The 25,689-nt window shown below is 35.5% G+C and overlaps 2 protein-coding genes across 2 annotated transcripts; both read left to right on the top strand.

Annotated features, from left to right (window-relative positions):
- The first annotated feature begins 2,938 nt into the window (after positions 1-2,938).
- Positions 2,939-7,241, top strand: LOC142530211 (TPR repeat-containing protein ZIP4). The gene is made up of 5 exons (XM_075636011.1): positions 2,939-4,333; positions 4,896-5,085; positions 5,177-5,209; positions 5,317-5,937; positions 6,419-7,241. The coding sequence occupies exons 1-5, from the start codon at positions 3,003-3,005 to the stop codon at positions 7,079-7,081; spliced, it is 2,838 nt and encodes a 945-aa protein (XP_075492126.1). The 5' UTR covers positions 2,939-3,002; the 3' UTR covers positions 7,082-7,241.
- A 13,415-nt stretch (positions 7,242-20,656) lies between these two features.
- LOC142529808 (rhodanese-like domain-containing protein 4A, chloroplastic) lies at positions 20,657-22,962 on the top strand. Its single transcript, XM_075635453.1, has 4 exons — positions 20,657-21,403; positions 21,834-21,936; positions 22,315-22,560; positions 22,659-22,962. Exons 1-4 carry the CDS (start codon positions 20,703-20,705, stop codon positions 22,707-22,709), a joined length of 1,101 nt encoding a protein of 366 aa, XP_075491568.1. The 5' UTR covers positions 20,657-20,702; the 3' UTR covers positions 22,710-22,962.
- The last annotated feature ends 2,727 nt before the right edge of the window (positions 22,963-25,689 follow it).

The raw sequence follows: 25,689 nt of genomic DNA, 5'->3' as shown, positions 1-25,689 counted from the left end.
TATTATTAATATTGTTTCTAACCTCCAAACTCCGGTCCGGCCTCGCGTATTTACCCTGAAAAGATAAAACTAACATCTACCTTTAAAGTAAATAGTCACTTCATATTTTCATAAAAATTCATTTAGAAATTATGCATGTCTTATACGTAATCTGACTTTCGGGTTCTACAGGTTGGCTTGGTCTTGGCTTGGAACAGGGCTCGTCCAGGGTCGGGGTGAGTCATGGGTAGGGTCCTAGCCACGCTAGGACCCGAGTTAAGATGGCTGCGAGGAGTCCTAGCAAGCTAGGACTCCCACCCGAGAGCCAAGGAATCGCGCACAGGGTTCAGGGCTTGCGCAGGGAAGAGGGCTCGGTCTGGGGACTTCGGGCATGGCTAGGGTGACTCCTTGGGGTCCTAGGTGAGTGCTTGAGAGGCTAGTTTAGGGGCTGGGCACGCTGGTCAGGTCTTAGGGGCGAATCAAACGTTCTATGTCTACTAGGAGTCTCGGCCGAGTACATGTGCTGGTTGTATGCTTTCAGTTTCGAGCTAGGGGGCTGGTCCGTGGGTTCCAGGCGTCCAGGAGGGTGTCCTAAGGGGTTGGTCAGGGTCTTGTCTAGCATGGCTCGAGGGTGGCTCGAGGAAATCGGGACATGGCTCGGGGTGAACTTTTATGGGTCAAGCTAGGGTTTTTTATGATCAAATTAATTAAAACACAGCTCACGGGGGTCGAGTCGTGGTTCACGAGTACTAAAATAATATAAAAAGTCTAAGTTTTAAATTTAGAAATTTTATATTAAAGTTTGAAATTATTCTAGATTAAAATGCCTTAAAAACGAATAATTAAAGATTAATTAAAAAGTCTAATATTTATGCAAAATAAAATTATGAGAAATTTAATTTAAGCTTAAATAATTATTCGAGACATATTAGAGTCAATAAAATTAAGAAAAAGTCAAAATCGAAAAATTTTATGTCTATGGATAAAACAGTCATTTTACATCTGAAAATTAGTAAACTTCATGACAGTGTCCTGAATGCCGTTTTATATGTTATTATGATTATGTTAAATGTTTACGAATTTGTATATGTTAAATTATGATTTTTAAAATGTTCATGGAATTCGTAAGGTTAATATTGGACATTTAAAAGATATGTTGCATGCTTGGTTTAAAAGAAAAACGATATTATATGCATATTTTTATTAAGTGATAGAAATACGAAATGCTGAAGGACGTGAAAGAATTGTGGCTAATACGATGATATGTTGGAGATATCGAGAGGGTTATGGTCCCAGTGGGAGCCCGACGAACGTATTTCTTTGGATACGGATACAAATACGTTAATATGTTAATATGAGGCTGAGGCCCAGTTGACCGGTGAGAGTGTTGCTGGTGTCCCGCCGTCCAGTACTGTGGTTTTATATATGTATTCATCGCCTAATACGAATACGAGTCACAATCAAGATCTGAATTCAACAAACACGAATATGAATATATTGATTGAAAATGTTTATGAAAATGATTATGTTTAAAATTTATGCATTATTATGAAAATGTTATTTTAAGTACAAATATTTTTCACTGTTGTATGTGTTCTGTATTACGTATTATTTGTTATCAAGAATATGATGTGTTGAGTCTTTATACTCACTAGGTGTGATTGATGCAGTTGATATTAATAATTATGATATGAGAGGTCTTGATGGTTGACCTGACTGGACTGGAGGTACACATGACCCGATGACTAGCGCTTCTTTTTACCGCATTTACGTTTATGATTATGTTAAAGATTTTTAAGACTATTTATTTATGCTTTTTGAGAGATTTTTGAGATGTTTAGTATGGGCTACACTTTTCAAATTTATTGCTTTTTAGGTTGGTTAAAACGTTTGACAATTTTATATTTTGACTATTTTCTTAGATTTTCAAATACTAGTTGGTTGTTTTATTTTTAAAAATGGTTACAAAATATTTAATATTTTGTAAGGGTTCGGCCGAAATCATGAGAGGTTAAAAAAAAATTTTAGTACTTTTTAAGCAAAACGAATAAGCAGACGTTTCACAACCTCTTTCCATTGGAAAAATAATTTCAGCCGAGACCCCTTCCACTGCCACTCTGTATTTCTGAAATTCGTGTGTCATTGTCTCAACTCATAAATGATTTGAGATCTCTATTGTGATCCAAACAAGAAACAAAATCTCCGATCGTGGACTTAATTTGACGATCAAATGAGGGAGATCTGTTCGAATAGACTTACAAGAAGTGCTATAACTGCTTAAAAATCGGAATAATCGGAGTCCACGTTAAATAATAAACAATTCTAAACACCTTATGAATGTTTAAATTCATATGAAGTCCAAGAAACATTTCGAACGTTGAACAAAATTTTTTAAAATTTTGCGATACGTTAAGTGCGAAAAAACTGAACTCCAACAGAAAGGACGGACATATATCCACCATATGTGCACGAAAGGCCGTATGGATACCCTGCTTCATTCGATCGGCACATTTCATCATTTGTTTGTACAGCTACTTATAATATTAACAACGACAAAAGGAAAAAAAATTATTATTAAAAGTCACCACCTAGCAATTTATATCATTCTTAAAAAAAAACTAATTCAATATTAATATAACACTAGTAATAATGGTAGACGCTATGCATGAAAATGCAAGTTGTGATAGTTTAGTGAGAGGAAAAAAAATTGTCTTACGGTTTGTAAGAATACTTGAAAAGAAGTTGATAATTTTTTGTTCTCATTTTGTATTTTGAATATGTAACTCTCAAATTGATGTTTGACGATATTTATGGTGTATAATTAAATTGTTATAACTAAGTTGAACCATTAGTAAAAGATTGAATCCGATTTCGCTAGCCAAATCACCATCTACAAATGTTTATTGTTCTTTTTCTTTTTTTTACCTGACGCCAAAATTGTTCTTCGGCGGGTTCCTCTCCTTCGGAATTTCACGATATATAATAGTTCAAAAACATTTCCCGCCAACTCCTAAGTAGGAAAAATGAGAATCGCGGAGAATTCCACGCCCGACCAACGCCATGGCATCGCTTCCGCCACCGCCGCGGCAGTCGACACTGACCACTCTCGCGCACTCTCTAAAATAGAATCCTTGATAAACTCGCTCGAACGCCACCCCCCTACGCAGCCCCTACTCGATTCATTCTCCTCGGATCTTAAACTCGCTCTAGCACGGATCAGTCAACTAGCTCCTTTCCCCAACTCCACCAAAATTCTTGTCTGGAAACTCAGCTACCGCCTCTGGAACGTGTGTGTCGACCTTTCCAATGCTTCTGCAGCGAAGATTTCCGAGGAACATGCCAAGCTCCGTCAAATTGCCGCAGATCTGCTCTTCCTCAATTCTGACGTTGAAGGGATACCTGCTCCGGGTATCAAGGTAGCTCTGTTCTTCTACAAGACTGGTTTGATCTGGCATGATCTCAAAAAATTCGATTCAGCGGAACACTGCTACGAAAAAGCCACCGATCTTTTATCAAAAATTGAGATTCATTCGATGTCTGACTGCGATGAACAAAAACTATTGTTAGATCTCAATCTTGCCAGATCACGAGCTGCGTGGGAAATCTCAGACAGCAATTTGGCAATCACATTACTAAATAGGTCCAAAAGTGTTTTGTTTGGTATTGCAAGAAACTATAATGCCCTAGCTAATCAGTACCTGACGTTTGGAAAGATGTTACTTTCCAAAAATGAGGCTTCTACAGTAAATCAGTCATTAAAATTGATGAATGACGCCTTAGAATTATGTGAAAAGGGGTTAAGAGTAGTGAAGAGAACTGAAGAGACATTAAATTTGAAGGAACTGAGGTTGAAGACTCTGAGATTTATTGCTGCGGCTCATTTGCAAGGTGATGAATTTGAGAGCGTGTTGAAATGTGTGAAGCTTTTGAAAGAGGTTGGGAGTGATGGTGACAACCATCCGAGTTTGAGTGTGCTGGCAATGAAGGCATGGCTGGGATTGGGGAGGTACGGGGAGGCAGAGAAGGAGCTGAGAGGAATGGTGCTGAATAAGGGGATCCCTGAGGGTGTTTGGCTATCGGCAGTGGATTCTTACTTCCAGGCTGCAGGTACGGCTGGCACAGAGACTGTTAAAGGTGTGTTTCTCGGGCTATTGGAGCGATGCCATGTTAGTGCTGGTGCAGCTGTTAGGGTGATCAATAGGATTGTTGGAAAGGAAGTGACCGGTGTTGAAGGAATGAAGGTGAGAGCCAAAGTTGTTGGGGAGTTGGTAGCAGATGAGAGGGTTCTGGCACTTTTCCAAGGAGAAGGAGCAGCAAAGGAGAGGACCACAATGCACGCTCTTCTTTGGAACTGGTAAATTCCAGTATGCCTTAAGAAGTGCATGATTATTAATCCATTATGTGATTTTAAATAAATTTGACGCTACATTGTACAAAACTTCACAGAAGAATACGAAGAAGCTACGCTTTGTTCTAGAAGAAGTGTCTCGTATACATTTACTGTGTTACAGTGTTACGGGAATCTGAAGATTGTCTGTCTTCAGAAGTACTATGCATTGTTTTCCTTGTATGTGATGATAGTTAGAATGGTCTTGCGTAGTTGCTTTAGGCTCTTTGTAAATCCTGTTGATGTTTTCAACTGCCAATTCACTTTTTCCTTGAAATCACAAAAGAAATACATGTTTATGTGTATGCGTGTTGTTTTTATTTAATAATTTTAATCACGGGGGCTTGAAATTACAGTATTTATATTTTGAATGCCATTTCTGACCCAATCAGGAGAAAAATAAATTAAGTCGTCCGTGTGACGTAGATTCTTTCGATTTTTCCCTTTTCTTGTTCTGTTTCTTGAAGAACTGTATCACTTGATGCAATACCAAATACGGATTAAGTTATTTCAAAACCTACCATTGCAGTGGCACAGATTTTTTTCGATCGAAAGATTGTCTATTCAGTGCCGATATGTTTGAAAAGGCTTTGCTGTATGTCCCTCATGGCATAGAGAACAGAATTCTTAGAGCGAAAGGATTTCGAATTCTGTGCCTCTGCTATCTTGGACTCTTGCAGTTAGATAGAGCCGAAGAATACGTTAATGAGGCGGAAAGGGTATAACAAAAATCAATCAGTGTCAACTAATCTCTCCATTATAAATATAAAATCTCTCAATTCCTGTTGTTTTTGTTTCTTTTTGTTGCAGCTGGAACCCAATATAGCTAGTGCTTTTCTCAAGGTATAGTTTTCCATAATGTTGAAAGTGAATCAACTTAAGCTCTGGCGACACTTAGGACTGTGTAATAGATTGTTCTGAAGTAATGGCTTATATTTTGGGATTTGCAGTTTAAGATCTTCTTGCAAAAAAAAGATCACAACAGTGCCATAACACTGGTGCAATCGATGCCCAACTGCCTTGATTTCAGTACAGATTTCCTCTCCCTGGTAGCCCATGAAGCCATTTCGTGCCGCGCCTTTTCTGTTGCCACCGCCTCTCTGTCCCAACTCTTGAACTTTCATTTCTCAGGAAAACCGATGCAGACTAGTGAAGTTGTGGTATTCCGCACATTAGTCACAATTTTAAGTCAGGACCTGGCAAATTACTCTGATATCCTGAAACACATGAAAAGAGCTCATGCTCGTCAATCTGAGATTGGATCTGACTGTTTTTTCGGCTCGGGGGAGGTTGGAAGACGAGAAAAAAGTTGGTTTGCAGCAAATGCTTGGAATTGTGGTGTAAGGACTGGACAGGAGAAGAATTATGAGTTAAGTGCAGAATTCTTCAGGTTGGCATCAGAGTTGTACGGAATTCCGGAGGATGGTAAAGCAGAGAGCAATGATGCCATGCTTTGTAAATCGATAATACTGACTGTATCCGCCATTATAGCTGATGAGAAGCATAAGAATGGGACACTTCTAGAAGCTGAAGTCAGAGAAACCATAGCATTGTTAGCCAGGGCAGGAAAGGTAAACATCTAAATATGTTATAAATTTTTGTTAATGTTGCATTGGGAAGGGTATAAAGAATGTAGATACAAAATAGGACGAGTCGAAAACAAATTAAGATAAAAGACAGCAGGATACAAGTGTTGAAGAACACATTAGAAACCATAACATACTCTGGCCCCTTTTACTTTTAGAATAGTTATTACTAGCCAAATAGCCGAAATTGTATATGATGCCTACCGACCATGTATACCTCATTCTCTCTCTTTTTTTTTATCATCCCACAATTATTTTTTTTTTTTATCTTCCCACATTCTCATTTTTTTTAGTGTAAATTTTGGATGTTTCTACGGTCCTTACAGACACCCGTTACCGAGGAGGCTCACATATGAAAATTACATCTGACATGATATATATTTTAGCATTGCAGTGAACTCTAGCTAATTTTCAATCCAAAAACAATCTCTAAGTTACCCATGCTTTTACCAATTCTTTGATGCAGATGCTAATGTCAACCTCAGGAACCATGAGAAAAAGTGATGATTATGTCGATGATGCAAAAGAGCCCAACTTCTTCTTCTTGTACACATGGAGCGCTTGCCACTTGTACTCCAGGTTAAGTGACACAGGCAACCAACAGCTACTATTAGTTAAAAACTTTGCCACCTCCAAATCTTGTGACCCAAAACAATTACTTCAAATCGGCTACGAAGCCTCACAAGGATCACAATTCAATCCTGAAGTCTCCATGTTTGCTTTAAATGCCTGCCTTTCTTCTCTTCTCGTTTCCCCTTCCCCAGATTACCAAACTGTGGCTATTGTCCTACGGAAACTAATATGTGTTAGCACCATTTGTAAGGGAGAAACCGATGATGACTCGACATATGAAATGTATAAGCAAGCATACAGAATTATGGTTGGATTGAAGGAGGGAGAGTATCCCATTGAGGAAGCTAAATGGCTTGCCACGACAGCATGGAATCGAGCTGCTCTACCATTGAAGATGGGGCACGTTGATTCAGGCAAGAAATGGATGAGTCTGGGATTGGAACTAGCAACAAAATATCCAGGAATGCATGGTTATAGAGCATGCATGGAAGAGTATATAGCATCTTTTGAGACGTTTAATGGCCGGGACGATGGCGAGAGAAGTATGATGGCGTGATGAATCATGATCTACGAATGTTGGTAATTGTCTCTATAGAATATGATTTTGTGCAGGCTTTAGGTGTTGTTTCATCTTGAAACTGTCTCTCTTTTTGAATTTTCAGTACACAAGCCATGTAGAAAAATCTTGAGTTAATAATTTTGGATCACAGAACCAGTTCGATTCGAGTTTTCCGGACAAGTCATGTGTTGATAATGTTACGTGGATATAATATGTTTGCAAATGAGAAATTTGATTAAAGAATAATGATTTATCTTATATCGATATAAGTCACTAACACTTGATATCCAGCAACGTTTAATAAAATATTAATATTCAAGATGTTAAAAGTTTTTAGTTGAAACTAGTTCTCTATAAATTCATCCGTAAAATTTTTATCTTCCTAAAAAATAATTAAAATGACAATTGCAAAAATTTCTAATTTTATAAAAGAAAATTAATTGAATTTTAATTCAAAATTTCACACCAATCATGTATGCCCGACCATAGGTTTAAAACCTTTGTTTTCTGATTCTAAGGACATATCCAATCCTGTGCAAGGTTTCCTTTTCCAACAGAGCAGCGGGCGCAGAAGAAATGATTAGCCCAGAGCTATTAGATATTTAAAAATAAAAATTAAAATAAATCAAATAGATGGGTTGAAGAATGTATACATTCGGTTTAAAAAATAAAATAAATTTAATAAATCAAATAAAAAAATATTTCGAGAATATTCTTTTATAAAGTAATATTAGAAATAGATGAGTTGGAGATGAATATTGTATTTGATGCGAAAATTGCAATATTTTAAAATAGAGTTGCTTTAAAATAGAATTTTGACTTGGAGATGGTCTAAAGAAAGATGATTCCGAAACCAAACAGCTAGTACAGTCTTAGATCAGTTTTTAACGGTTTGATTACAATCGATTTATTCTTCAAATTTGAACAATAAAAAAAAATAATGTATAATACGTGTTACAATCAAACTAATTGTTCAAAAAATATATTATAAAATATAAGTGATATTTAGTTTTTTAAATAAGCATTAAATTTAATTTATATAAATTAAATTGTTTAATTACACGAAAATTTAAGATTCTCTATATTAAAATATTTTAAAATTTAAGATTAATTTACAATTCTTGTTATGGTCGGTTTCTTATGTTTAGGTACTGATTCCCGCAAAAAAAAAATATTTTGATTTTTTAGAAACGACTCTTTTATAAGTGATGTTGGTCGGGTAAATCGGGTGAGTTGGGTGAGTGATTTCATCGAGCTGGGTAGATTTTTCTCGGGCACACTGGAGACTCGACAGATAGTACCCGAGTTGAAGAATCTGCATAATTTAAGAGCAAAAACGTTAGCAGGGCGTCGGAATGTATTTCGACATGGCCACTCTGACGCTCAAATCAATCAAAAATCTTTCACAAAGGAAAATGCAATAGAGAATGTATATTTAGTACTCGTGCAAAAGATGTTCAGTGAATAAAATACTTAATGATCTAGTAAACATGTATATTTATAGAAGAAAATATAATTATGATATTACTTTAAGTGCTCGGTTGCTACCTATAGCAAGATGATTGCACATGTCCTACTTTCTGACACAGCCGCATCTGACAGCCCATACTATCTCTAGTCCAGTCACATCATTCTTACGTGCGCTGAATGAAACGCCAATGATTTCGAATCATGACATTCCTTTGTCGACATGGAAATTCACATTTGTACCAAGGTGATCAGGTAGATGGTCGTGGGGTGAGAACAAGGTCATGACCCCTGATCCTCTAAGTCTTATTACACTGCCTGGACTAGGCCGAGAGCCCGAGTTTACTTGAACATGCGCTAGTCTGATCAGCTTCCCTGGTGTTGCAAACCCATGGATGGTCTATAAAAGAGCGCTCCCATCCATGGGTTGGCACTTTGAATCTTTCAAGGGTGTATAGTGAGGAAACAACCCCAAGGGATTTCCCTTCTATGTTCGGTCTTCTAACCACCATAGCTGGTCGCCTCTTTCTTTCTTCATGGCCTCTGTCTAACCTTTGAGCCTCTTCAATGATATGTACTTCTCTGTCCAGGACAACATATTCTCAAAATCTCGTGACAATTCTTTTACTAGGGATATGAAAAATCCCCTTCTTGAAGTCCCCGAGTTAAGTCAGTAATTTTGGTCTAGGGGGCACAAGAGGTACTTCCAGGGTATCTTTGTTGAGTTTGCTAATGTACACCTGTAAGACTCGTCCCCACTTTGTTTTATCTCAAACAGGCTGAAAGCAATTTCTTGTACTTCTTGCTGCTACTAAAGTGGTGTAAGAAAATGCTCCTGAAGTCACTAAAAGAATGTATGCTTTGCGGCTTGAGCTTGTCAAACTACCATTGGGCTGAGTCTACCAACGTTGCTCCTTATAACGGTGCAACATTGCCATGTTCTTGAACCAAGACAAATGTTTTTCGGAATCGGTGTTCTCTCATATTCTCTAACTTTTGATGACTTGTAATTGGCAGGCAATGACTCATTTATTATCTGGGCTGAGAAAGGACACTCTCTTTGATGGACTCGGGAGGACTCGAGATGACCCGGTTTGTCCTTCCAAATTTTCCATTTTTCTTAAATATTTCATTTCTTCGGCCATGGTGAGGGCCTTGGAACATTCTTAGGAGCTTTCCTCCTGCTTTTCTTTGTTCCGAGGAAAGGACTCATCTTCAGATTCGTCTTCTCGGTGCATGTGACCGCTGTCGGGAGGTAATTTCTCCTCGATGGCTTTCTGGACGGTTGTAGCTATCTGATAAGTCCAATTCTTATAGAAATTTTAGGGATTTGATTTTATAATATTTGCCCTTATCTAGAATTTTTATCCCTAATTATGTGTTTTTCTGGATTAATTTTATAATGATTGTAGATTTGAATAAAAGAGGAAAAAAGTCCTCATTTGGGAGAAGATGATTTTATAAAATTTCAAAGGAAATAAAATACCAAAAGAAAGGAAATAAAATATTTTTATATTTTATTCCTTGATAATATTGAATTTTTGGAAAAATATCTATGTAGATCTTGACAAAAATAAAATATCACATTTGAAAATAAAATCTAAAATTTTATATAAATTTGTTATCTTGACATGGGCTTAAAATATTTAAAGGATAAGGCTCATTGAGGAGAATAAAAGGAGGCGTGAAGGCAGAATAGAAAGGGAGGAGCAAAAAAGAGAAAAATCAGTGTAGAAGAGAAGAGAGGAGAGAGAGACGTGAACAGTGAGAGAAAATAAGAGAGAGGTAGAGGAGAGAGAAGAAAGGAGAGGGAACGAAGAGAATAGAACATAACAGAAAGAGGAGGGCAGAGACGTGGAAGAAGTGAACATAAGTCTACAATGAAGACATCAACAGGGAGGAAGACAGAGATAGAAGCATGAGGAATTCCTCAACACACGCCACAAATCACTGTCACTTATTCTTAACTTTGTTTTCTTTTATGAAATTAAATCTGAGTTTGCTCTTTTGTTTTGAATTCATGGATTAATTTTATTTAAGCTAAGACCACGATAGGCCCAAACAATACTTTGTTTGATATTTGTTTTATTCTTAATATACTATTTTTCTTGATTTTAATTATTGATTGATGTTGGTTTAATGTTTCTTGTTAATAACCTGATCAACTATTTATATGTTTGTTGATTAATCACAAATCGGAAGATGATTAGTTAAATATAGCAACAAAGACGTCATCAACACATGGTTAAACTGACTAGAAATAGTATTCGGTTTCAGTGTGCGGTTTTAGGTGAAAATTGAAATTCCACGAAGATTTAATGCATGTAGACCTAATTAAATTCAATTCTAAATAATTGGACTGTTAGATTTAAATAGGTTTATTAACTCGAGGAATCGTTTAATAAATAAATTTGGAGATTTCACCGTGATTGTCAAGAATTAAATAATTAATTGAATTTTAACACGTGTCAACATAGTAGATTTTGGTACCGTTGTATTTCTTAGTTATTTATTTGAATTTGAACCCCTCCTTGATATTGAATATTTCGTTTTTAATTGCAATTATTTTATTTAATAGTTTAAATTAATAATTCACATATCATATTTTTATTTATTTTGTTTAGCTTAAGTTAAGTAATAAAAGTTTTAGTAATTAAATATTAATCTATGTGGGATCGATACTTGGACTCATCATCCATTTACTATAACTTGACCTAGTCCGCTTGCTAGATTTATTTCCAATCGAAATCGTGAGTCAAGTTTTTTGCGCCGTTGCCCTGGACTAATTTATTTAATATTAGAATAAATTGCTTCTTGAGACTAGACATTTTTTTCACAAAAAAATTCGTCTATTTTTTTTATAATTTATTTGATTTATTTTTATTTTTATTTTATTAGTGAGGTACTTCGAGATGGATCATCGGGAAATGTTCACGAATTTTGCCGAACAATATTCGAAACCATTCTATGCTGCTTGGTGGAGGTTCAATGATTTGGCAAACAAGTTTCGGTATCATGACTTGTCAAACTGCACTCTTATTCGAATTTTCTATAATGGTTTGGATGAGGCAACAAGAAGTTGGGTAAATTATGGAGCTTTGGCAACTGGTAGTCACTTATTTAATAGAGATTACAACAATGCGATGCACTTGTTAGATGATATGGTAGATTTCGACTACCACTGGCATTGTGATCCTTCACTGCAGGGTTGGAGTCACCAATATCCTCCATATTTTTGCCCCAGCTTTGTAAACCAAGCATTTGAGCAACAAGAAGAGCGCAACAAACATTTAGATGAAATAATGGCCCAATGGGAGAAGATGGTCAATGACTCAGCAGAGATAAATAAGAAATAATTGGAAATTCACAACAATGTTTTGCGTTTCATAGATGAGAAAATTGAGCTTCTAGTGCAACCAGTTTCTGAAATCCACCAAGAGAATGAAGCGATTTTTGCCGATCAATTAATGACCAATCAGGTATATGTGAATGATGACAACTCAAACAACCAAGGTTTAGAGAGTGATTCAAATCATGTAAAAACTTCACCTGAATATGATCTTCCACAAGTGGTTGAGTTGGAGGAAGAAGAATTCTTCGAGGAATTCCTATGCGAATATGAGACAGAAGTGAAGTTGGAGGAATTCCTATGCGAAGATGAGGTAGAACTGAAGTTGGAGGAAGAAGAATTCCCTATGCGAAGATGAGACAGAAGAGAGGTTGGAGGATGTAGAAGAACACAAGTCGAAGGATTTGAACTCATATATGGTCTGAACATATATTCCACCAGCAGATTCTTTATTTCCATCAATGCAAGCTCAAAAATATTACATCCTCTACGAGCTTTATCATGGATTAAATTGTTCTTCCCCTAATGATCAGTTTTTGCCGAGTGTTGCTGGAGCGACGAGCTTACAATATCAATATCATGCCAAGCTTGAGGGCCACACATAATCAAGACCCATATGTAATATTGTATGATATTTACTATGGGCGGAAGCCGCTATTTGATGGATGCTTCTCCGTAGTCAAGCTATAGACAATGAATTTAGCGCTTGCTGGGAGGCAACCCAATGATTTATTTTATTTCCTGTCGTTTCATTTTTTTATTTTTTATTTTGTTAGTTTACTCCTCTATGATTTTGGTGTGTGTAGGGAATATTGAAATGAAGCAAGATGATTTAGATTCTGGAAAAACTAAACTGTTGAAATAAAAGATTTCCAGCACTGAGGAAATCTACCATACCCATGTAGCACTCCATGGAATTTAAAGCAACACTGTCACGGAAGTGTTATCTTATTATTCTATATCCAAGTTTTATATTCTTTTTAAATGACATGACACTGAGGACAGTGTAAATAAAAAGTGGGGGGGGGGGGGGGGGGGGGGGGGGTTGTGCTTGGTTTCACAACACTTAGCATGTGCTTAAATGTTTAATCCTCGAGCATGAAAATTTTTCTAGTTATTCTTTGATAAACTACACATGTGATTACATGACATACTAATTGATTTTCTAGATTTTTAATCACTCAAGAGATTGAATCATACCTAGAACTGATTGAGATGAGTTGTAGTTGTAGCCGAAGGATTTGAGCACAAACTAGTTTTGTATCATATTTTGAGACATCATCTATGTACTTTAGGTCATACTTATATGAATTAATTATGAATTGGCAAGAGGTGAGCTGATATAAATAAAAAAAATTGAAAAAAGAAAGAAAGAAAAGAAACAATCTAGAACTTGTCAATTATCCTTCAAGGAGAAAATACGGAGAAGAATGACTTAGGGATGATTTAGACGATCTTTGGAACCGTTTGAGCCTTTCGAGCCTACCCAATGCATAATTTATATCACTAGTATCCCATTTTGAGCCTATAAAAATCGAATGGAGTGTGTGAAAGACATACAATTAACCTCCATTCATATTCCTTCAAAATTCCACATCAACTACCCAAATTTTAGCATATACACTATTCTTCTACCTTAATTTTGAGAGAAATAAACCCCTTTAGCGCTTTAAAATTTTCAATAACTCTCATGTGTTGATAATTGATAAGAAAAATTGGATGAGTTTGAAAAAAATCATGAAGAATGAGAAAAGAGTTGATGAAAAAATATATATAATTATAAAAGAAAAGGAAGAGGAATGAATGTTGTATGATGTGGTGATTGAAAAAACTAAAAAAGAATGTTGTTGAAGAATGAAAAAAAAGCTGGAGGGAGAGAAAAAAGATGGGAGAAGATGAACTAAAGTACAAGGAAGATGAAAAAGTTAGATGGGGGAACGATGAAATTCAATAAGGGAAGGAAGATAAGAGATGAAGGAGTGCGCTTATGATTAAATTGTTTATTTTTTCTCATTTTGAATATTCCTACCTTTATTGTAGCCGTGAGCCATTGCCTAACATTATAAGTTTGAAAAGACCTATTGACCGGGTCATATTCCTCCAACATTTAGTGGAGAAAGGTATGAAAGACAAGCTTATGGAGAGTTTCTTTAAAAAAAATTCAGAAGCTGTGAGCATTCCTTGAACTAAAACACCTTTGAGGAATATGAGTTTTGACTTCCACAATACACACGTCTCATTATCTTGATCTTTTCTAGTGATGCTTGAGTTTTGAAGTTGCAACGAATGTGAATTTTATGATTTTCAAAATGTGGCCCTTTGATTGAGTGTGATGGAATTTGGAAGATTGAAAATTGTTGATTATGTCAATTTTGTGGTGAATCATTGAATATTTCTCGGTTATATTTTTATTCTCTGATTTGTTCGAGGACGAACAAAGGTTAAGTGTGGGGAGATTGATAAGTCCAAATCTTATAGAGATTTTAGATATTTGATTTTATAATATTTGCCCTTATCTAGAATTTTTATCCCTAATTATTTGTTTATCTGGATTAATTTTATAATGATTGTAGATTTGAATAAAAGAGGAAAAAAGCCTCATTTGGGAGATAAGATGATTTTACAAAATTTCAAAGGAAATAAAATACCAACAAAAAGAAAATAAAATATTTTTATATTTTATTCCTTGATAATATTGAAGTTTTGGAAAAAAATCAATTTAGATCTTGACAAAAATAAAATATCACATTTGAAAATAAAATCTACAATTTTATCTAAATTTGTTATCTTGACATGAGTTTAAAAGATTTGAAGGATGAGACCCATTGAGGAGAATAAAAAGAGGCGTGAAGGCAGAATAGAAAGGGAGGCGCAAAAAAGAGAAAAACCAACGCAGAAGAGAAGTAATATGAGAGAAGAGGAAACAGAGACGTGAACAGTGAGAGAAAATAAGAGAGAGGTAGAGGAGAGAGAAGAAAAGAGAGGGAATGAAGAGAACAGAACAAAACAGAAAGAGGAGGGCAGAGACGTGGAAGAAGTGAACAGAAGTCTACAATGAAGACATCAACAGGGAGGAAGACAGCGATAGAAGCATGAGGATTCCTCAACACACGCCACAAATCACTGAGAATTCTTTAACTAATTCTTAATTTTGTTTTCTTCTATGAAATTAAATGTGAGTTTGCACTTTTGTTTTGAATTTATGGATTAATTTTATTTAAGCTAAGACCACAATAGGGCCAAACAATACTTTGTTTGATATTTGTTTTGTAGAACCCGAAAATCAGATTACGTATAAGCCATGCATAATTTCTATTATTTAAATTAAAAAAATGAATATTTTACATATATATGAAGTGTTTTAATTATTTTAAAAGTAGATGTTTAGTTTTATCTTTTTAGGATAAATACGTGAGGTCGGATCGGAGTTTGAAGATTTGAGATAGGATTAATAATAAGAAAATATTCCTAAATTTAATTTAAGACAAGGAATAATGTAATTTAAAGAAATAAAATGTTTTAGAATTTATTTAATTAATTAGAGCTAAGTTGGTAAATAAATTCTTTTAGATTCAATATTTAATTAAAGCTTAATTTAAAATATGTAAACAAGTGGGGATAAATTAATCTAAGTATAATATATTCAAGAAATTAAACATAACATTTAAATACTTAAACTTTAAGTTAAGCTTACCATGCCATGCTCTATTCTAAATTAATTTGTCATTCATTAAAAATATATATAATGAGGGTATTAAACCTTAAGAATTTAAAATGCAAGACTTAAAACACTATTATACCATGCAAAAAGTAGTAATAATATTTGGTTAAGACAATTCAAAAATTGTAGTAAACCTCATTCAAATTTACCACTAAATGATTTTATAGTGCATTCACTTCATACTTTTAATCTCCATAATGATGGGTAATACATACACCATAACTAACCTTAATCCTTCCTCAACAAGATCCAAACAAACTAGCGTGAATCACAGCAAGAAAAAGAGGAGTAACATCGGCCAGCAAGGGGGAAGGGAAACCAATTCAAACCCATTCAAATTCTCACTTGTAACTCCCCCCTTAATACACTTCAAGACCCCTTTAACACCTCCTTTATCATACACCTTCATCCCTAACATCAACTACACCCTTACCTTCGAAATTTCAGAAAAGAACATCAGCTAAAAATCGTGCAGCAGCAGCTGAATTAGAAAGAAGGAAGCCAACTCCGATCCCGTCGCGTCGTATTGTCGTTTTGATTTGTTTTCTTCAAAACAAATTTCCAGGCATGTATATGTTGTTTCTTTGCTCTTCAATCAAGTTATAATAAGTATTTTAAATCAGTATATGTTCAGGATTCAAGTGACAAAACGAAATATGACAGCAACTTATTCAAAAAAACTCAAACCTGCTTCTCGGCTTTTGACGAGGCTTCACGTTTTCTGAAATTTTGTTGGTTTCAGGAGTTGTCTCGGTTCCAGGCTTCCAAGGCGGCTTCTAGGCATAAATTAGAATGTGTTAGAGTGTCATTGATTCATTTGTTTCAGTCCATATACGCACAAGAACAGAAATGACAGCAATTTTCCCACAAGTTCAGAAATGGGTCACGGTTTGGCCATTTGAGTAACTAAGGTGTGTGTTCGAATCTTGGCTATCCTAGGACGGTAGCCATGGTTAGAACCCTCACTTATCATGTCTAGGACATGACCAAATTGTTCTTTAACTTTCTAATTCACAGATCCATTCAAGATATCACAGCAACTACACAAGGGCACATCGGTTCCTTCACTTTTTCGTGTGAGCGTGTTTCGGTTTTTGAGTGGTTGTATGGATGATGGTTGGCTCCTAGCCCATAGCCATGGTTCATACAACTCTCCATCATGTCTAGATCGAGCCATGGTCGATCAAATGGCCCTTGGAACGAGATAAGACAGTAAAATATGTCATTACAAGACACTCCCTCCCAAGGGGAGCTCTCGGCTGGTAGCTGTTCTTGTTCTAAGTAGTGTCTTGGGTTGTGGTTGGCTTCTAGCCCTTAGCCATGGTCCAAGTCATGCCTTAGGATGTTGGTAAGAGTCCTTGGGTGGTGGTTCAAGCCATTAGTCACTAAATTTCAGAGTTACACCTCAAATACACAAGCTGCTCCTGCTGTAATTTGACAGCAACTTGCTGTTTGGTTTTGAGGTTGGTTTGAGTCCTTGGTTGGCTTTTAGCCCGTGACTTGGACTGGACAGTACCTTAATGAGTTAGGAAAGTCATGTTTTTGGCCGTTCGTGATTTGGTCGAGTTTAGAGGTCGTACGAGAATTTACGGCGAAAGGTGCCAAAATGACTCTCGAAAGAGTGTTTTATGTTTTTGGATTCCTTTCACCTATTTTCGTGTTTTACAGTTATTATGCATATTTTTCAGTATGTTTGGGGTATTTTTAATCATGGATAAACGTCGATTTAATGTTGGTTCGGGTTGGTACGAAGCCATGGTTAAAAATCAAGTTGTTGGTCCGAATCGTCTCGTTTTTGGTTCTATGGTTAAGCTTTTGTCAAGTTAAGATTTATTTCATGTGTCACATATTAGTAGTAAGTCGCAGCAAGCCTGGGAACGATCCAACTCATCCGAAAAAAAATATAAGGTTATAATTATATTACGTGCATAAAAATATAAAATGTTTATTTTTGAGATATATGCGATATGTTTTGTGGCCACCTTATGCTTATGGGTTTGGAAGTCGGTGGGAACAACCGAGGACCTCTCCGCCCGGTGACTTACGACCGGTTTATGATTATGTATGGGTACGGACATCCAGTCCAAGGGTTGTGATTGATCTCTACCGCCCAGTATACTGTGGTTTAGCCTGATCAGACGCTTACGCTATGTTATGGGCCACTTGCTTAGAAACATTATCTCTACCAGAAAAATTATGATATGTTATGACAGAGCTCGATTGAGCAAAGCTTTTACGTATGAATTTTCAGATATGCACGTAGTTATAATTATTCATGATACGATTATCACCGTACGCTTTACGATACTCTATTTTTACGTTGCATGCGATTTTATGATATATTTACTTGTTATTCACGATATATACATGTTGAGTCTTTAGACTCACTAGACTTGATTGTTGTAGGTACGGGTGAGGTCGAGACGGAGGGCGTGGACCAGTGAGCGATCTTGGGACGGCAGTAGTAAACCCAATGACCTTATGATTTAGTTTATGCACCTTTTATTATTCAAACTCAGTTTAATACGTTGGAGTATTTTTAAATTGTTGTTTACGTTGGATTGTTTTTAAATTGTTGGTTGAAAACAATATTTGCTTCCGCCGTTATTTTGAAGTTAAAATTATTTACATGTTAATTTTATAAATGAGGCGAGATGATTATTATTTAGAAAAATTTTTATAATCCCGCAAAAATACGAGTACGAAATACGGGCCTTTACATGTTTTATTTTTAATATATTATTTTTCTTGATTTTAATTATTGATTGACGTTGGTTTAATGTTTCTTGTTAATAGCCTGATCAACTATTTACATGTTTGTTGATTAATCACGAATCGGAAGATGATTGGTTAAATATAGCAACAAAGACGTCATCAACACATGGTTAAACTGACTAGAAATAGTATTCGATTTCAGTGTGTTGTTTGATTTTCGTTATATTTGTAATATATTATTTTTCTTGATTTTAATTATTGATTGACGTTGGTTTAATGTTTCTTGTTAATAGTCTGATCAACTATTTACATGTTTGTTGATTAATCACGAATCAGAAGATTATTGATTAAATATAGCAACAAAAACGTCATCAACACATGGTTAAACTGACTAGAAATAGTATTCGGTTTCAGTGTGCGGTTTTAGGTGAAAACTAAATTCCACGAAGATTTAATGCATGTAGATCTAATTAAATTCAATTCGAAATAATTGGACTGTTAGGTTTATTAACTCGGAGAATCGTTTAATAAATAAATTTGGGGATTTCACCGTGATTGTCAAGAATTAAATAATTAATTGAATTTTAACACGTGTCAACATAGTAGAGTTTGATAACGTTGTGTTTCTTAGTTATTTATTTGAATTTGAACCCCTCATTGATATTTGAATATCTCTTTTTTAATTGCAATTATTTTATTTAATAGTTTAAATTAATAATTCACATATCATATTTTTAATTATTTTGTTTAGCTTAAGTTAAGTGATAAAAATTTTAGTAATTAAATATTAGTCTATATGTGATCGATACTTGAACTTATCATCCATTTACTATAACTTGACATAGTCCGCTTGCTAGATTTATTCCCAACCGAAATCGTCGGTCGCTATCCACTTGCCAGTTGTTCTGGATTGATTGTGAAAGTATGTTGAGGGCGTGGATTCCCTTGGAGAACCTCTAAGTCTGTGGTCTCCTTCCATGAATCATCCCTCCGTACTGATTTTCAGGTAAAAAATCATATCTACTTCTTAGATCTTATTTCCCACAAATGGCGTCAATGATGCTGACCAGTTAAATCGGAATGAGCTGGGTGGGCAATTCATAGGGCCGGGTAGGTTCCTCTCAGGCACAATGGAGACCAGACAGATGGTATCCGGGTTGAAGAATCTGCATTAAACAGCAAAGAACGTTAGCAGGGCGTCAGAAGGTTTTCCGACTTGGCCACTCCGAATCTCATTTCATTCAAGTGTCTTTCGCAAAGGAAAATGCATTATAGATAATGTACATCGAGTACCCATGCAAAAAATGTTCAGTGAATAGAATACTTTATGATCAAGTAAATCTGGGTATTTATAGGAGAAAAAATAATGATATCTTTGCTTTCAGTGCTTGGTTGTTACTTATAGCAAGATGACTGCCCTTGCTTTGGCTCTTGACACTGCAGCATCTGATTGCCCATACTGCCTCTAGTCTAGTCGCATCATTCCACGTGCGCGGAATGAATTGTCAATGATTTCGAAGCATGTCAGCCCTACAATTGTGGACCAGGAATTGGCACATGTACCAAGGTGATCGGACATGACCCCTGATATTCTAAGTCGCAAACCCATGGATGATCAATAAAAGAGCGCTCCCTTCCCTGGGTTGGCTCTTGCCCCGGCTTCCCGAATCTTTTCAACCCATCCCGGGCTCGAGTTCTAGGATGATCCGATAACCCAGGTGCTTCCTGAGGTATCACCAACAAGTATTACGGTAATTGTGGTCGGTGAAACCAAGAAATGGTTTGGCATTTTGAGAAACTATCATGGTTTGGGTAATCATCGATGTAGTTTTGCAATTTTTTATAAAAAAGTTCAAACCAAATAATATATACAATTGATTAATTTTTTTAATAGAAAAATCACACACATAGATATAGATTTTAATTTGTATCTTTGAGCGGTTTTTGGTAATTTCGTCGGGTTTATGGTTTTTCCGATAAAATAGAATGCGAAATATAGACATATACTCAAATTAATTTGAAAACAAAAACAAACAAATTTTTTTTTAAATATAAAATATAGTCCAAACAATACAAAAATAAAACTAGAATCATGATTCAAAACCAAATTAATAAATTCTAAACATTAATTTAACAAACATAGGATCTCGCTCTATTTAGTTGCATAGGAATAAAAAAATATAACTACATCTTAATATACATGTGTTTATTTTTTAATTCACGATTTTAAAAAAATAATAAGAAATAACGGTTAGGTACTATTAATTGATAAAAAAAAAAAATCATGATATTAATATTTATTACCACAATAGATAAACATTTAACGGAAACAATTTTGTGTTCTATTCCACTGACCTCACTTGTCCATGGCGTCTATCTCCAAATTCCCCTCAGCGGCAGCTTCCCCACCTCTCCAAAACCCATTCAAATCCCTAAAACCAATCCATAAACCCCAAATTTCAGTTTTCAATCACTCCCCCGTATGCAATTTCAATCCAATTTCTGTTCATTTGCCCCGAGCCCATTCCCCTCCCCATCCCCTTCCCACCACGAAAGCAAATGTCCCAAATCAACAATCTTCGAGAGCACACCTCGTCATATCAAGTCTTGTTAACATAAATCCCCACTTTTTCCTTCCTATTCTTGCATTCCCTTTCCCACTTTCTTGCCTTGCCTCCGAAGCTGCTCCTGAACAAGTATCGAACAAGATTAACTTGGAATCGGTTTTGATTTCGATTGATGACTTTTTCACCAAGTACCCGTTTTTTGTCCCCTCGGTTTTATTCATTTGGCTCATTGCGATCCCTTTGACTGAGGAGTATTTGCAAAAGTACAAGTTCATATCCGCCATTAATGCGTTTCGGAAGCTGCAGGATGACCCCAGCTGTCAGCTCTTAGATATTAGGGACCCTAAGAGTTTGGCGTACTTGAATTCGCCCAATTTGAAAATCTTGAACAAGACTGTGCTCCAGGTTGAGTTTCGCCTGGGAGATGAAGATGGTTTTGTGAAGACTGTTTCGAAGAATTTTGAGGAGCCTGCAAATGCTACTGTTTGTGTTATAGACAAGTAAGCTTTGGTGATTCTTTTTCGTTGTGGTTGCTGTTTGAGAGCCTCAGTTTCATTGTTTTTGTTTCTAAAGAAGAGGGAAAAAAGACAATATCTAGCATGATTCCGCGTAGCAAACACCATTTTATGTTGATGTTTTATGAAATTATTGTCGTACCAACAAACACCACTAAAATCTTTATATATGTCTCACTGTTGTTAGAATCTTGAAGGTGCAACTTGTAGTCCAGAAATTAGTGAAAGAATTGTTAATTTGAAATGCAAATTAATTCACTGGTTCTAACATTACTATTATGCTGCAGTCTAGTGTTTCTTTCTCCAAGTTATTTCGGGACGAAGAGGATAACTCATGGGATTTATCTGCCTATCAAGAACAAGTATTACATCTTTTTTATACTAACTTATATTGATTCTTTCATGCGTAAGGTAGTTTTGACGGTAACTCAATCAAAGTTGCTGAGTTATTGGTGAAAAATGGTTTTAAAGAAGCTTACGCTGTAAGGGGAGGCATTAGGGGCAAGAAAGGATGGCAGGTATACATTTTTTTGCTCGTTCTTAGGTACATCTTTTGTCTGTTATTTTGTATTCCAATGCTAAATTGAATTTTGAAGAGGTTCTTGATCAATCATTATGTCTTGGCTACTCGGGAAATGAGAATCTTAAATTCAAAAATCATTATCGAGATGTAAAGATTGAGAATCTTGGCAACCTATAGCACCGAAAAGGTTTTTCATTTTCTGTTTGCATATTGCCCACCAAAAAAAAAACATGAATTTGTGTTACTATGGCAATACATTTTTAATTACTGATTACATATGATATGCGAGTCGGGGAACTATCTTCTACTGCCAATCATGTGCAACAGATTACATTAGACGACTTACTAATCCATTTGAATACTGCCTTTGCAGGAAATACAGGAAGCTCTCCTACCTACATCAGTTCACATCTACCCAAAGAAGAGGTCCATATTGTCCAACCAACTCGAAACAAATCGAGGGATACCACAACAGGATAAAAATATCAGCGACTCGACCTCTATTTCACCTTCCAGTGTCAAGAACAGTAGTAAAAAGATCGATGATAAAGAATTTGGTTCCACTAGTCCTGCAATGCAGTCAAAAGGACGTTCGCGACCATCATCCCCATACCCGAATGTATGAAATCACACATTCTCTCTATTTATGTATGAAATGAAAAGTTTCTTCATAAATTTTGGTGCTGGACAACTACTGACTAGTGTTTTTTTATGCAGTATCCAGAATTAAAACCTCCATCTTCTCCAACTCCTTCGAGGCCGAAGTAATGTTAATGTACCCTTGATTTTTCAATGTTTATGAGTTATATCTACTTCTGTACCCGCCCAAGGAGCTGATGGTATTCTTAATGGTAAACATTAGAAATACTCTTATTACAACGAGTTATGCTTTCGAATGGAATTTTTTGGATAGATTACATTGATTAGAGTTATCTTGGAGGTTGGTTGGATGAGCTAATTAGCCTCTTCAAACATCTTGTTATAACTTGTTTATTGATTTATAATATTTGATTTCTATGATTGTTAGATTAAATTTTACAAAAGTCGCAAATTATTTAAAGTAAGCTATAGTGAGAGCTTTAAGATCTTCTATGGAAAGATACTCGTACTAACTAATTTAGCGTATCAATATGACATCAAAATTTCTTTGAAATTGTAACTCGACGCTTCCATAATATTTGTCATGTAGCATTCATAATGATAGATATACTATCATATATTTTTGAGTAATTTTTTTAGAGACATCCTATAAATACTCATGATGAAATTGTTAGGTCATCGTATTCTCGCATCCAAGACGTTGCGGAAGTTTAAAAATTTTGTTCTCTGACATCGTGTGTTTAATACATTCATAGGGAATTTATGATTATACCTTTGCGTATTAAACGCTAGGCACCAAATTATTCCGGTTTATATGCGGAGATAGCTTTTCTTGTAAATCCGTACGAACAGATATCCTCTTTGATCGCTTAATTGGGTCCACGATCAAAGACTGTTTTTCCTCGTTTGGTTTGCACTAGAAAATCCAAAAGATTTGTACGTTGAGATTGTAATCTCCGAATTTCGAAGATCCGGAGACGATGCGTTGTGACGGCGTGGTGGAATAAATCAATTGGCCAAAATTTTCCTTTTTTTACCTCAAAGGGTGGCCGTGAGATTTCTTCTTGATTTCTTCTCATATATTTAATATATAATGTATTTATTAACCTTTAATAATACATGATATAATAATATTTTATACAAATTTTATATCATCATATAAAATATATACATATATATATATTAAATTAAATATAAACTAACTCCTTAGTTAATTTAACTCTAGAGTCCTCTAGAATATTTTTGAGAATTTGTGCATATTAGTAGTCACCACTACTAGCACAATCATTTAATTAATAAATTTCAAATACACTAAAAAAATGATTCTGAACGCATTATTACCCCGATCGACGATCCGAGAGCGTCGATGTATACAAATCTTGTTCATATAATGTAAATCGAAAATTTCGAATATCAAAATTTTCAATTACCAAATTTAGAACTTACCATTTATGGCAGTTACCATATTTGACAGCTGTCAGTTTTGTAAACTCTTTTACTAAAACAGTCAGTTCCAATCTCCTTCCTTGTTTAGCAACCATGACAACTTCTATTTCTTTCATCCTATGAAATCAACTCATAACTCATTTATATGCTTACTGTTTGATCTCCATCAAACTAGGGGTGTTAAAATGCAACACGACCCATCAATCCGACACGACCCAACACGAAAAAAATCAGGTTCGGGTTGGTGTTTTTCGGGTTCGGGTCGTGTTCGGGTTGGGTGGGTTCGGGTTAGTGCTAGGTTAGACGGGTTTCGGGTTGGGTCGCGGGTTGACCCGAAAACTTTTTTTTTGAAAATATTACCTATATTTTTATATATTGTATGTTTGAATAAAATTTATTGTATATTTATATTATAAATTTTCATCATTTAATATTTATTTTGTATATATTTTTTTATTTTTTTAACAATTGTTTATTTGATTTAGTAAATATACTTTAATTTTCTACAATTAAACTTTTAAATCGAAAATTTTGTTATTATGTGTTTAAATTATTATTTTTTACTTTTTTCGAATTTTTTTATTAATTTTTTTTAAAAAATAAATAAAATTCGGGTTAGGCGGGTAGAGTCGGGTTCGTGTTTGGGTTGCCTCGGGTTCATGTTGAAAAAAATAAAAAAATTTCGCAGGTTGACCTGAAACCCGACCCGCCCGACCCGATTGACACCCCTACATCTAGGGGTGGGCGCGGGTCGGGTTTTCGGGTCAAGTACCCGACAAGTCGGGTAGTAAATTTTACTACCCGACACCAACCCGGTCATGTCGGGTACCCGAAATTTTCGGGTATTTTCGGGTACCCGGCAGTCGGGTACCCGAAAAAAAAACCATTTTTTAAATTTTTTTTTTTGAAAAAATATATGTATTTTCACATTTCACAAAAAATCTTGTCATTATATCGAGTTATGACTAGTCATTATATCATATTATGGCTAGTAAATTAAAAAACTCATGTATTTTTCACATTTAACAAACCCATAAAAAAAGTGAAAAAAAAAAAAAACAAAAAAATTCGGGTATCGGTCAAATTACCCGAACTCGAACCCGATAATGTCGAGTACTCGACAAACCCGATTTTTATTAAAAATACCCGACCCGATCGAGTTCTACCCGATCCGACCCGATCGGGTCGGATCGGGTACCCGATACCCGAGAATAAATGCCCACCCCTACCTACATCAAACTATAGTCGTCAAATTCCAACTCCTTGAAATTTGACTATCTCAATGGGAACACAAAATCTGATACTTGTGTGACCCTCAATGGTTCAGGGATACATCTAGTTGTGGGTTCACATCTCCATGTGATTCATAATAACATTTATTCTTATTCGGGTTTACCCTAGTTAACCCATTCTTTTCATCAACTCCTTGATCAAGAATGTCAGAACTCATTTCTGATTGCACCCATCAGATCATGGTAAGACTGTCTAGTAGCACCGCCCCATGATCCCCTAGGTATCACTGATAGTGCCTACAAGAACCTTTAGTCATGCTTAGCGTACAGTACGGTCACTTCAACACATATATCCCGGTTGAATCTGCAACCATTAGTATATCGAGAGTTGCATATGAATTCGATAACGATGCGATTTATCTCTGAGTACTAATAGTGGCATGGTATGTGCAACTAGGAAAACACATTTC

Source organism: Primulina tabacum, chromosome 16 (assembly GCF_025594145.1).
Source record: "Primulina tabacum isolate GXHZ01 chromosome 16, ASM2559414v2, whole genome shotgun sequence".
NCBI classification, from domain to species: domain Eukaryota; kingdom Viridiplantae; phylum Streptophyta; class Magnoliopsida; order Lamiales; family Gesneriaceae; genus Primulina; species Primulina tabacum.
The sequence above is the reverse complement of the archived record's forward strand: the minus strand, read 5'-3'. Positions and strand labels throughout refer to the sequence as shown.

Excerpts from the sequence above, each read along its gene's own strand:
- LOC142530211 (XM_075636011.1), top strand. The coding sequence starts at position 3,003 with ATGAGAATCGCGGAGAATTCCACGCCCGACCAACGCCATGGCATCGCT. Across the intron at positions 4,334-4,895 it reads CACGCTCTTCTTTGGAACTG|TGGCACAGATTTTTTTCGAT; the intron begins GTAAATTCCAGT and ends CTACCATTGCAG. Across the intron at positions 5,086-5,176 it reads ACGTTAATGAGGCGGAAAGG|CTGGAACCCAATATAGCTAG; the intron begins GTATAACAAAAA and ends TTTTTGTTGCAG.
- LOC142529808 (XM_075635453.1), top strand. The coding sequence starts at position 20,703 with ATGGCGTCTATCTCCAAATTCCCCTCAGCGGCAGCTTCCCCACCTCTC. Across the intron at positions 21,404-21,833 it reads ACTGTTTGTGTTATAGACAA|TTTTGACGGTAACTCAATCA; the intron begins GTAAGCTTTGGT and ends TGCGTAAGGTAG. Across the intron at positions 22,561-22,658 it reads CATCATCCCCATACCCGAAT|TATCCAGAATTAAAACCTCC; the intron begins GTATGAAATCAC and ends TTTTTTATGCAG.